General features: G+C 45.2%; 1 protein-coding gene across 8 annotated transcripts in view; it reads right to left on the minus strand.

Annotated features, from left to right (window-relative positions):
- ACSL6 (acyl-CoA synthetase long chain family member 6) overlaps window positions 1–12703 on the minus strand; it is a 63577-nt gene that overhangs the window by 6218 nt on the left and 44656 nt on the right. For 7 of the 8 annotated variants that reach the window (XM_060091911.1, XM_060091917.1, XM_060091916.1 and 4 more), the window contains 6 exons: window positions 11907–11979; window positions 9737–9825; window positions 8893–9009; window positions 5590–5733; window positions 4463–4564; window positions 3252–3323 (listed from right to left, as the gene is read on the minus strand). In XM_060091911.1, the coding sequence (XP_059947894.1) occupies window positions 3252–3323; window positions 4463–4564; window positions 5590–5733; window positions 8893–9009; window positions 9737–9825; window positions 11907–11979 (597 nt within the window). The remainder of the gene's footprint in view (window positions 1–3251; window positions 3324–4462; window positions 4565–5589; window positions 5734–8892; window positions 9010–9736; window positions 9826–11906; window positions 11980–12703) is intronic. The other variant, XM_060091918.1, reaches the window with a different exon arrangement.

Here is a 12703-nt window from a genome sequence, read left to right on the forward strand (position 1 = left end):
CAATATTGCTTGTAGATAATAAACACAGAGTGAATAATTTAGGACAAGAGAAATTTTAAAATTTTAAATTAGGGCCTCCCTGGTGGCGCAGTGGTTGGGAGTCCGCCTGCCGATGCAGGGGATGCGGGTTCGTGCCCCGGTCTGGGGGGATCCCATATGCCGCGGAGCGGCTGGGCCCGTGGGCCATGGCCGCTGGGCCTGCGCGTCCGGAGCCTGTGCTCCGCAGCGGGAGAGGCCACAGCAGTGAGAGGCCCGCATACCGCAAAAAAATTAAAAAAAAAAAAAATTTTTAAATTAATTAGGGAAATGTTCAATTCATTTCTGATTTAAAGGTAAATTGATGAGGTAAGTATTCATTTCAATGACAAGAAATACAGTAAAAATATATTTAGCAAGGGCTTTGCAGTCAGAATTTGAAAACTGTCAAGTTTCAAAGTTCACTTTGTATTTTATATGCCTATGCAAACTAATAAGGCATAGAAATGTCAAAAAATGGTTAAATCACAGTTAAGTATGCTCAGATACTTCCCAAGAACCTACATATTTTAATTATTGATAACAGTTATTTTAAATGCTTCTTATCTACTCATTAAATCTCCGTAAATTGATAATGGTTGGCCTAGTTCTAGGAACTGTCTGTTTCTGGAAATCAGATTACATTAATTTTTCATCTAATTCAAAGTTTCATTCAGATCAATGCTGCCCAGTAAGTCTGAACTCCTAAAGCTTCTGTTGAATGATTTAAGCCTTGGGCTTGGATATCTATTGGGGGGGGGGTGTAAAAAATTAGCATTAAGCCTTAATTGATCATTCCTTTTTGAGGAAAAGGGAAAAGGACTAGCTGACAATAGATTATGGATTAACTCAATTTATGTTGAGCTTTGGAATACAACTAGGAGCACACACCAACAAAGAGGAGAATGAGAACAGAGAAAATGAAGAGGTAACAGCCTTGGCAATAAAACTCAGGCCTTTGGGATGCCACATGACTTCTCTGTATTTGAGGTTACCATGGCAAGGGCCGATTATTAGAGCAGAAACTTTGCTTAAGGCGTATGGAAAGTCAAGAATACATCTCCTCTCACTAAAAGCTCTAACTTGAGCAATGGTTAACACTGGAACCTTAACCAAAGGTTTCTTTTAAACATAAGCTTAAGAGTGGTAGTCTTTTCCAAGGAGAGGAATCTGTTACAATTCTCCACCTGCTCTGAGGCAGGTCACACAGCCCACATCCAGCAGGGGGCATGCAAGCCTTGGGAATCACAAGGGTATCCGCAGGATCCCCAGTGCATCCTCAGCGCCCTTACAGCCATCCATTCAGGTAATAGGGAGCCCGGATCAACCAGGTCTCCAACCACTCATTTGTGGCACCTGCTCTACAGGATCACATCTACAGTCACACAGCTCCCCGTAATGGAAGAGCAATGAAGTCAGTTTTAGCAAATTTAGAAATTTAATTACCATGCCAGAACTGACCTTGCATTCAGAAAGATAAATATGACTTGCCTGAATGCCTCAGATTTTATCATTTTTTAAAATAAGGATTTATTCATCCAGGCCTTATTTGCCCTAAAACAAACTGATGGATGAGGGAAAGCAGTTTCTCTCAGGCTAGATTAATGTAATGATCCATTTCAAAAGAAAAACAATTCCCTCAAACCCTGAAACTATATTTAGATTTCCTCACTTTGAAACTTAAGAAATTACAAGTCTTAATCTGTGGAAATGTTTTCTAATTGTCAAACAACTGCTGTAAGAGTTTATATTTAAAACCAGTTTAAAAATGTTTTTAGGTTAACATCAAAATGAACATATATATCGGGGCTTCCCTGGTGGCACAGTGGTTGAGAGTCTGCCTGCTAATGCAGGGGACACGGGTTCGAGCCCTGGTCTGGGAGGATCCCACATGCCGCGGAGCAACTGGGCCCGTGAGCCACAACTACTGAGCCTGCGCGTCTGGAGCCTGTGCTCTGCAACAAGAGAGGCTGCGATAGTGAGAGGCCCGCGCACCGCGATGAAGAGTGACCCCCGCTTGCCGCAACTGGAGAAAGCCCTCACACAGAAACGAAGACCCAACACAGCAAAAATAAAGAAATTAATTAATAAACTCCTACCCCCAACATCTAAAAAAAAAAAAAAAAAAATGAACATATATAAAGGGGCTTCCCTGGTGGCGCAGCAGTTGAGAATCTACCTGCCAATGCAGGAGACACGGGTTCAAGCTCTGGTCCGGGAAGATCCCACATGCTGTGGAGCAACTAAGCCCGTGAGCCACAACTACTGAGCCCGTGTGCCACAACTACTGAAGCCCAAGTGCCCTAGAGCCCATGCTCTGCAACAAGAGAAGCCACCGCAGTGAGAAGCCCACGCACCACAACAAAGAGTAGCTCCTGCTTGCCGCAACTAGAGAAAGCCTGTGCGCAGCAATGGAGACCCAACACAGCCAAAAATAAATAAATAAATAAATTTATATTTTTTAAAAAAGAACATATAAAATATAAAATTCTCATAAACCTCACAGATCCTTAATATTGTATTTGGGGACACTGTTGGAGAACCATTTTATGAAAAACAATTATATTAAATATATACTAGGAAATTTTTAAAAATCAGCATATTAATATTTTTCTGTTTGAAGAATTTTTCTTTTTGAATTTGTGACTAAAGAGGATTATAAATGGCATGTGTAAGTAGGACCATGAACTCAGTTACAAAAAAGAACCCCAACCTTGCAAAGACGGAAAGTCTTAGAGGTCTGCTGTGTCCTCTCCCAACACACTCTTTGTTTCCTCCTCTTTGTTCAGGGCATGCTGGGCTGACAGATCACTGGCCCCAGGAGTGAAATCTTTCTGATGTCCTAGCAAGTAAGCTTGCCTGCTGCAGCCAAGAAGACAGTCCCCATAAAAATAAAAATAAGACAGGACTCTGGTCTTGAGTACTGCATGCAGCTTGGAGACACACCATGTAGACATGCTCTACCAGTTATGGCTAGGGTAATATTTCAGCTTTATGAACATCTGTGATTATGAGGACAATGAGCACAGTCTCACTCAGCCTACGACCGATTTTAGTTAGGATGCAGGCTGTTGCAAAGTCAGCTTAGAACAGGCCTTCAGGGGTCCACTGGTACACAGCCTGCCTGCAGGCCACAGCGTGGAGGATAGGGAATCTAGGTCAGGGTCACTGTTGGTTACTTTAATTCTCATCCCTGCATAAAGGGCAGTAACAAGTATGGAGAAGGTAACAGTTACCTGTTCAAAAGAATGGAGTCCACTTTCTTTTCCTAACCTCACCATATCTTCCAAAACGGCTTTCTTCAGCTCCTGAATTGAACCATATAGGTAAAATTACAAGGCGAAAACACATTTCAAAATGGAGATAGAAGAATCAATGAGTTGTGAGCAAAGTACAACTGGCAATCATACCAACACTCCCCCCACCTTTCAAACCCCCAACTGGGGCTGACACTCCCTGGCAGCAAGCCAATCACCACCCCTCACCTGGCAAGTAAGTGCCCACATGGCCTAAGGAGTGTCCAACAACAGGCTAAGGGACCACTCAATTTTGTTTTTTTGTTTTTTTTCTGTACACGGGCCTCTCACTGTTGTGGCCTCTCCCGTCGCAGAGCACAGGCTCCGGACGCGCAGGCTCAGCGGCCATGTCTCACGGGCCCAGCCGCTCCGCGGCATGTGGGATCCTCCTGGACTGGTGCACGAACCCGTGTCCCCTGCATCGGCAGGCGGACTCTCAACCACTGCGCCACCAGGGAAGCCCTCAATTTTGTTTTTTAAAGCAGACCTCTGGTCAGCCTAGTGAGTCTCAGGGGCCCTGTCACCCCCAGAAGAGCCCAAGGCCTGGTGGGAGCTCTAGGGTTCATGGCTGCTGCTAAGAAACAGATCATGTGACTGGGGGGCCAATGCTGAGTCAGGGCACAGAGATCCTCTTCCATAGGACTGTATATGTGCCAGGAGAAGGCTTCTGGAAGGTGTGAGCAACAAATGTTCTAAGCAGGGAGAACTGTGCTCCTTTTTCAATTCCATGACTGTCTCTCTAAGCTCAGTAGATACAAAAGCTACCTCACATTAGGAGAGAGCAGGGCCAGTGAGTCAGAGGGCCTATTCTCACATCTGACACTGCTGTTAACCAGCTGTGTGGCTTTGGGCAAGCCACCTCCCTCTCTGGACTCTCCTGCAAGCTGCAAAACAACAGGGCTGGACAAGCTTTCTCTGATGTCTCCTGGCTGGAAAATTCAATAGTTTATCAAGTGTTCTAAGAAGGCCCCTTCTACAACAATGACAAAAGACAAACCTCTGGTTTAGGATTCCCACTATTTATAAAATAAAGTTAGAAATTTCCCTATAGGTTCAAATTTCACTTGGGCTACTGTTTTTGTATGTCCTCTCATTATGCAGTATCACAGAAGGTCCAGCAGTCTTTTGGGGAACAGCCCCAAGGTACAGACCTTATTTGTGCAGAGCTCTGCATACGTCCCTTCAATTCCTCTCTTCTGGGCCCAAGAGGGCATGACTTCCGGGTCAGGCACGACAATGCCCACCAAAGAGGCCTGTGATCCCACCAAAGGAAAACACAGTTATGACAAAAGCTTTTAAAGCAGTTATTTGCGGTCCAGCGTTAAAACTAATCTCTTGGTATTCTCAGACTCCACTCTTCTAAAAATATGTATATGTTTATGTTATGAAACATTTCCACCAACATATCACACGTTCTTGACAGAAATATTCTTGAATATTTCTGATATATTTCCCTAACTTCGTAAAAAATTAATTAATAAAAAATAAGCTTAAGAAGATTAGGAATCAGTAAGGTTAGTCCTGTATGTACCTTTGATTCTCATGCCAATCTTAAATGAGTACATCTTTAGGATACTAATCAACCAACTCTATAATCCAAAACACATACATTTCTAAGGATTTACAGACCATTTTGAAATTGATTCATTAGTATGGTCCTCATTCTTTAAGAACACCATTTTAATTTTTAAAGCATTTTCTTAAAAAATAATTTAAGTCTTTAATTACATAAATCCAATGATAGCACAGAATATATTCACAGTGATCTTTCTGACTTCAGATCTAAATGATACCAGAAAGCAGAATAAATATAAATCCTCTTCAAATAATTTAATCCTGTACTATATTAGCACATTAGCTTAATATATTAAGATATATCATCAGTATCATTATTTGCAATACTGCACCTATTTATCTGTAAAGTTCTTATGTGTACTTCAAAATCAAAACAGCAGAAACCCTGAATCTTGCTTCAGCATATTACCTCAAAATTCCTCCTGGAAGTAGACGGAGCATAAGTTAAAAGTAGTGGGAATGTTATTACTACTACTTTCAGCAACTTATTTACCTAACTGCAATTTACCAAACTATAAGCCATTAAGATTTCTCCCTTAGAAAGGCACTTTCTCTCATGATCCTATATGCCAGAGAATACCAGTATCTGATTGGAAATTAATGTTCATCACTTTAATCAAATACCAGTTACTTAGGAAATCATTCCCAGAGTACTCATCAGGCCCAAAGTACGTGTGGGAGGGCTGAGGCCTAGGGGACTCACCTTTAAGCTGTCCCCATGGACATACACTTGTGCAACAGGCTCACTCCGGATGTAGATGTTCTCAATCATCTCGGGCGCAATATATTCTCCCTGAGCAAGTTTAAATATGTGCTTCTTCCGATCAATAATTTTAAGAGTTCCAGCCTGTGGAATTGGACAAGCGTCTTCATAAAACGGCGGCATTCCCAAGCCTGAGCCCCTAACTCATTGGTGCCATAGCCCCTCACCTCTGCAATGCCCGGTCTCACCCTGCAAGCCCCACCGTATCTGCTCGTGCACCTGACATCTCTGCTCTCATGGAGCCACTGCACGGCTGGAGAGGGACGCTGTGCACAAGGGTGGATGGCTCCCAAGGTCTGCTGGGCTCTGAGTGCCCACTGTCCTGTCCCCTCACCATGTGCCCTACCCTCCCTCCCACCCCTGCCACCCTGGTGCCCAGCAACAGGTGCCCTCCTCCTCAGAAGGCCACCCACCTTCCCTTCAGGGCTCCTCTCACCCAGGCCCTCGCTCCAGCTGTCCCTTTTCTCAGCCCCATCTTCAGATTCTCCCCCTTGAACCATGCTTAGGCCACCACTCCCAAAGAGCAGCCTCTCCATCTTTCAGCACATAGCACAGCTCTGGCAGAGGACTCCAGGTGGCACTAGGAGCCCTCTCCCTCCAGGACCTCTGCAGCAGGCAGGCCACCCCTTGGGCAGTGAGTGCTTGTGCCCCTGGCCTCCCTGACTCCCTTCAACCTTTTTGAATTTCCAAGGTGAATAGGTGGGTCTCTCTCCTTTGGCTCTCTCCTTGAATGCTGCAACTTCCTCACCTTCACTGACGATGCTCCTTGAGGTGACCACCATTTATCTCCTAAGTGGCCACTCCTGCATATGTCTGAGCTTCCAGCCAGAGCTCTTCACTGAGTTCCAGACCCAGAACCTCACTATCCTCCAAACACTACAAAAACCAGGGCTTTTTCCCTGCACGATGCAACATGCCCTAAAGGAAGCTCATCCTTCTCCTCCTCAAGCCTGTCCCATTCCCCAAGCCCCAAACCTGGAGATGGCCTTGCCATTGGTCTCTCCTGGGACTTCCAGCAGTCAGGCTCATCTGTCCTCACTCATAAATCCTTCTCACAGCCACCTCCTCCTCCATCAAAACCACTTCCTTACTGAACGTGTGCACACACTCTGGCCCTGCTCTATCTGTTCAATCATCAGAACCAGAATAGTCTTGCCAGAAGAGAAAAACAAGCAGGCCTTGTTTTGCTCCAAATCCAGGCTGGACATCAGGGCCTTTCCCTACACTGGCTTCTTTGGCCCTCGTGGCACCCCATGAGCTGGGTGTCATCACATCCATTTCATAAATGGTGAAGGTGAGGATTAGAGAGGTCAGTTAACTCCTCCAAGGCCACACAGCTAGGAGGTGGGAGAACCAGGACTTAAATCAGGTCTTTCTGGATCAGACACTTAGACCTTTTCCTTGATCTAATACTATTTCAAAATAGTAATAATTTAAAAAACAGACTCCCACAGACTGCCTGCCTACTGCCTTGGGCTCTGAGTTCAGGCACAGCACTAGGTGCTTCACATGAATCAATTTACTTGCTTCTCACAACACCCTGCAAGGTGGGTGGTTTCATCCAAGTTATAGGGCATCAGTGGCAGATCCAGAGTTTTGTGGGACTTTTTCCAGTTTTGAGACCCTCACCTTTAAGAAAAATAATATAAAATGAAGTGCAGAGCCTTGAAAGGGGCCTATGCAAGTGAAGCCTGAAGCCTAGGCTTCGTTAGCTGATGGGACAATCTACCCTCTGCCAGTGTCCAGGGCCCTGCTGCTTCTCCAGCCTCCCTCCTCCACACCTGCGGGCCTTCAGTTAGAATTCCTTGCCTCACACCTCTAGTGTCTCTCTACTTAGCACATGCTATTACTCCTGCACTGACTGTCCTTCCCACTCTCCCCTCTCCTCTTGGAACAGGACTTAAATCCTGAGACTCAGAGCCAGTAGGCGCTTGTCCTTCTCCCCTAGGTGAGCATGGCCCTCATCTCATGCCCATCACACTGGACTGGGAACTGTCTAAAGATGTGTCTCTCTCCTGAGCATAGTCCCTGGCCCAGGGATACATCCATGTCTGCTGCAAGAGTGAGGGTTTCTCAAAGTGAAACGTGCAGTTCCAAGCAGGGGCAAATCAGCTCACCAGCCCAGAGGGCCCCTGGAGGGCTCAACATCATTCACCTGTCTGATAAATTCAACATCTCAGCACTCCACCCAAAATCTTAGCAATGTCCCAGAGACACAGGAGAGGTTTCCTGGGGTGGGCTGCTGCAGGTGGAGGCTCTTGGTTTCAGTGACATAGTTTTTTTCTGGTCATAGTTTCCATCTAAGCATCTCCTGTGTGCCAGGTATTGTGCTAAGGGCTTTACAGGTATAATCTCATTTGTTCCTTATAACAACGACCATAGAGGTAAGCAATGTTATTACCTCCATTTTACAAATGACAGAATGAGGCACCATTACTGGTTTTGGCTAAAAGTTGGGGGCCACTGCTAAAGAATGCCATGTAGCCTTACTTTCTTATTCTATAACTGAGTCAATACAGAGCCCCAGAGAGGGATGAAGCTTTGCTCAAGGTCACAAGAGCAGCTGCTAGCAGAGACAAAGGAACGCCAGCATCCTCCTGCCCAGCTCCAAGCACTTCACACTGCTCAGTGCCACCTCTCAGCTGGCAGCCAGTGTCCATGGGCTCCCAGGCCCTGCCTTTCTCAGATCTCCCAGAGTTACGAGCCCCATGCTCCTTGTACTTCACCCATCGGATTCCAGAACACTGTCAGATCTCTTCCTGGAAACGTCTTAAGGGTAGGGGGTAGGCCTCAAACTCCAGTTCTACGCTCCCAGAAGGTCCCTGTCAGGGCTTCCCTGGTGGCGTGGTGGTTGAGAGTCCGCCTGCCGATGCAGGGGACACGGGTTCGTGCCCCGGTCTGGGAGGATCCCACATGCTGCGGAGCGGCTGGGCCCGTGAGCCATGGCCGCTGAGCCTGCGTGTCCGGAGCCTGTGCTCCGCAATGGGAGAGGCCACAACAGTGAGAAGCCCGTGTACCACAAAAAAAAAAAAAAAAAAAAAAAAAGATCCCTGTCACCTTCATCAGGAGGATGCAGGAGGAGGTTCTGGGGGCGAGGTAAGGAAGAACCTCCCATTTCCCAGAGGTATTCTGGAATGATTACTTGTCAGGGAGGATATAAAGACTCCTGCCTCAGAGTGAATCAGATTATACACACCCCCATCACCAACATGTGTGGAGGCCCACGCTTCCAAACATACATACTGGCAGCCACTTCCCAATGTCTCCAGTGTGAAGCCAGCCGTCGTCGTCCAGGGCCTCCTTTGTCCTCTCCGGATCTTTCAAGTAACCTTTGAACACGTTTGGTCCTCTCACACATATCTGTAGGGACAAACACCCGGTTTCTCTCAGCCCACAGCATAAGGAATCCTGATATGAGGCTGTCACGAGGCATGAGTAGAAAAATGTACACTATCCCTCAGGAAATCCACTGTGGAAACGACAGTGATGGAAACAGAGGACAGGAATAGCTGCCAGCGTTCTCAACTGTCTCCTGCCTTCTCTCAAGCAGTGTCCTCTCCAACTACCTCTCTGCCATCCCTTCTTCCTCAGGAACACTGCGGCTTTCGGTATGTGCTGCTTTGTGACACTGGATGGGGTCTCATCAGATACTGAAAGCTGGCTGATTCTACCAGAGGTGCTTGAGCCCCCTGCTTCATGACCAGGCACTCAGCTTTCCTATCTACTCCCATGGAATGAACAAGCACAGGCCAGCTCTATCTACCCCATCTGGGCTATTTGCAAATGGTCATGTTTCTGCCTGCACAGATACACAGCAACAAGCCGTGCCAGTTAAGAAAAAAATGGATTTTTAAAACAGTCTGCGAATCCCAAATCTTGTTTTGGACCAGCCCAGTCCCAGCCTTGAGGGTTGGTTACTTCATAAACAGGAGAGAAAATGCTCAATTCAGTTGAGTCAAATTAATCAATAATATAAAGTGACTTTACACATAGGGTGAAAGAAAAACAATTCCATTTCCTTTTTTTTTCTTGTACTCACTACATGTAGAGCATCCACAAATATGAATGGCTAAACACTCAAGTTTACCTCTCCTTCTCCTTTGCTGGTCCAATAGTTCAGTTCCTTGACATCCACGAGCTTGATATGATTGCAGGGCAGAGGTGCTCCTACGTGCCCTAGAACACCAGAACAATGTGCAATTGTCAGTATTCAGATCAATTTCATCACTGAAGATGCTCCACGCCATGTGAAACCCCTCAAGTGGTCAAAGTGGGGAATCATGAATGGAAAGCAATGCACCTCTAGATGGGCGTTTGTCACAAGCAAGCATTGATGATAAAACAAAGTTCTGGAGAAAGGAAAGGCCAACCTCTGCTGGGCCTTTGCTTTATATCTGATTCTTAAACATCTGGCCAGGCTTACATGGCCCAGAGTCAACCTGTACAGGGTCTCTGGGGAGGCTCATACCCACACCAACCAAATAGTCAGGATTTTTTATATTAAAACACTTTCCCCATCATTAGATCATATGTTTTGGTTTGGGGATCATAAAATATAGTCATTATTGCTTTTTCTTCCAGTCACCAGACTACTGAAATGGAAAACAAGGATGAGGCAACTCGCCACCCCGCCCCCCACCAAATAAGACTTCAAATTTTCTTGGTCTTATATACTCCAACCACAAAACTACATCTAAGTCATTTTCTAGTAATTGTGGTTGTTACACAATTCACTGGCAAGGTGGAGGATTTTTAAGCAGGTGCTGGCCAAGGTCCTGAAATAAAGTGAGCCACGTAAACAAAAAGCAGGCTCTGACACTTTTGTTTCTCTTTTAAATGAGAGACCGCCAAATCTTTTACAATATTGTACAAAGATACCGATCTTCTCATACTCAATAACCTTTGCAAGTTTTTATGGTAAGGATGCATAAAAAAGGTAAAACCTCGGGCTTCCCTGGTGGCGCAGTGGTTGAGAGTCCGCCTGCCGATGCAGGGGACACGGGTTCCTGCCCCGGTCCGGGAAGATCCCACATGCCGCGGAGCGGCTGGGCCCGTGAGCCATGGCCGCTGAGCCTGCGTGTCTGGAGCCTGTGCTCCACAATGGGAGAGGCCACAACAGTGAGAGGCCGCATACCGCAAAAAAAAAAAAAAAAAAAGGTAAAACCTCAAAAGCCTCACATAGGAAAATGTAGAACATCATAAGAGGGAAGAAAGTGTCCAAAGGAAGGGTATACATGTAAATGATCAGTAAGTATGATCACAGTAACAAGAAAAAAGTTAATGAGCCAGGACCTCAGAAAATGGTCCGTGTAGTAAAGTTGCCAGTGGTAGGGAGACCAAAAACTTCACATACAAGATAGGCTTTATTCAGCTAGAGTTTAAGGAGATAAAACTTCTGTACCTGACTTTGCCAAATGTGATTTCAATTTAGAATCCACCTATCATGTTTCTGCTGACTACCTCAAGGTGCTCTGAAAATAGAATTGCACTACTAAGCATATTTCTTTTTTGTGCACATCATCCCAAGTTTTCTAGTTTGTAGTTGAGCAAACTTAAGCATGAAGGGTGGCTCCAGGCTCACAGAGGAAGTTGGTATCCTGAAGAATTCTTTTGCTGAATGTTTTTCAGATGATTGTATTTGGTCTAAATTTAGTGACAGCCAATACATGGGCTACCTACTGCTTCCTCCTTGCCCTGGAAGATAGGTCCCTTCAGAATGAGGGTGTGGATAGTAGCTGCTCCTTTCTGAGGTTGCTACTGCCTTTTAGATGTTGCTATCACAGGAGACCATAGTTCCAAAGAGCCTCTGAAATGGCTCTTCAAGAAACAGCGCACTGGCTGCTATACACTTGCCTTTCCTTCCTAAATCATATCCAATTCACAGCCTGCTTCCTTCATTCTGAAGTGACTGTAAGCAAGACTGTGTGATATTTAGAAACTATAAAATCCAATATATTGATATCATAGGCATTTTTCTACCTGGAGCTGTATTTTGTGATCTATTACCTTTTTTTAACATGACTTCTATTTATTTATAAAAGAAATAGGAAAATATAAAATATAGTAGGAAATACAAAAATATGTAACAACAACAACAAAAAAACAGATCCATAATGCCACAACACAGACAAAACACCATCATTGTTTTTCTTCTGTTTCTTCTGCTGTTTCCTATGTGCCCATATAAATATACTTTCCATGAGGAAGTTTTAGAGCCTGCTGTTCTAACTCATTCCCACATCTCCAGCCAATCCTACCTGATGTCCAGTCCCCGGGTGTAGTGAAGGTACATCCAGCTGTGCACTCAGTTTGGCCATAACCTTCATAAACCTTCAAGCAAAACACAGAAACCATACTGTAGGCGCACACCCGCCTGCAGATAGCTGGCTGCCCTTTTCAGCCAGCTAACCACTCACGGAGCATCTGGCTGCTCCATGCTGGGGACGGTGGGAGGGGAGGTGCTCTGGAAGTAGGTACCTTCAGGAGAAACTGAACACAGACAACAGGTGTAGCTACTCTGCTTGGAAGAAATGCTTTTTTTAACCACAGACACTTAGTAGATAAGGTTATATGGTTTGGGATAAAGACTTCTAACCTATTTTCAACCACTGACTCTATTTCTAATTGGAATAATATGTATTAAAGACAAACATTTTAAAATCCAATAAAGGTTTTGTCTCTTTAAGATATTCCCCTTCAGAGCCCCATGTGCTCGCATGAATAGACCATGTGGGAGAGCTGCCTTTAGGAGCGGTCAGCTCATGTTGGTGTAGAACAGGAGGTCAGTGTAAGAAGCCCATGGCTTCTTTTTACCTTCCCTTTTTTTTTTTTTTTTTTTTTTTTTGGCGGCTTGCAGGATCTTAGTTCCCCAACCAGGGACTGAGCCCACGGCAGTGAAAGCACTGAGTCCTAACCACTGGACCGCCAGGGAATTCCCAAGAAGCCCACAGCTTCTAAAGGATGAAATTTTAAGCATGCACATTTATGAAGTAGATGTGCCTACTTTACTTAAAACCCACCAGTCACAACTATGTTACTATAGTCTGCATAAGTA

This window comes from Mesoplodon densirostris, chromosome 3, assembly GCF_025265405.1.
Source record: "Mesoplodon densirostris isolate mMesDen1 chromosome 3, mMesDen1 primary haplotype, whole genome shotgun sequence".
NCBI lineage: Eukaryota > Metazoa > Chordata > Mammalia > Artiodactyla > Ziphiidae > Mesoplodon > Mesoplodon densirostris.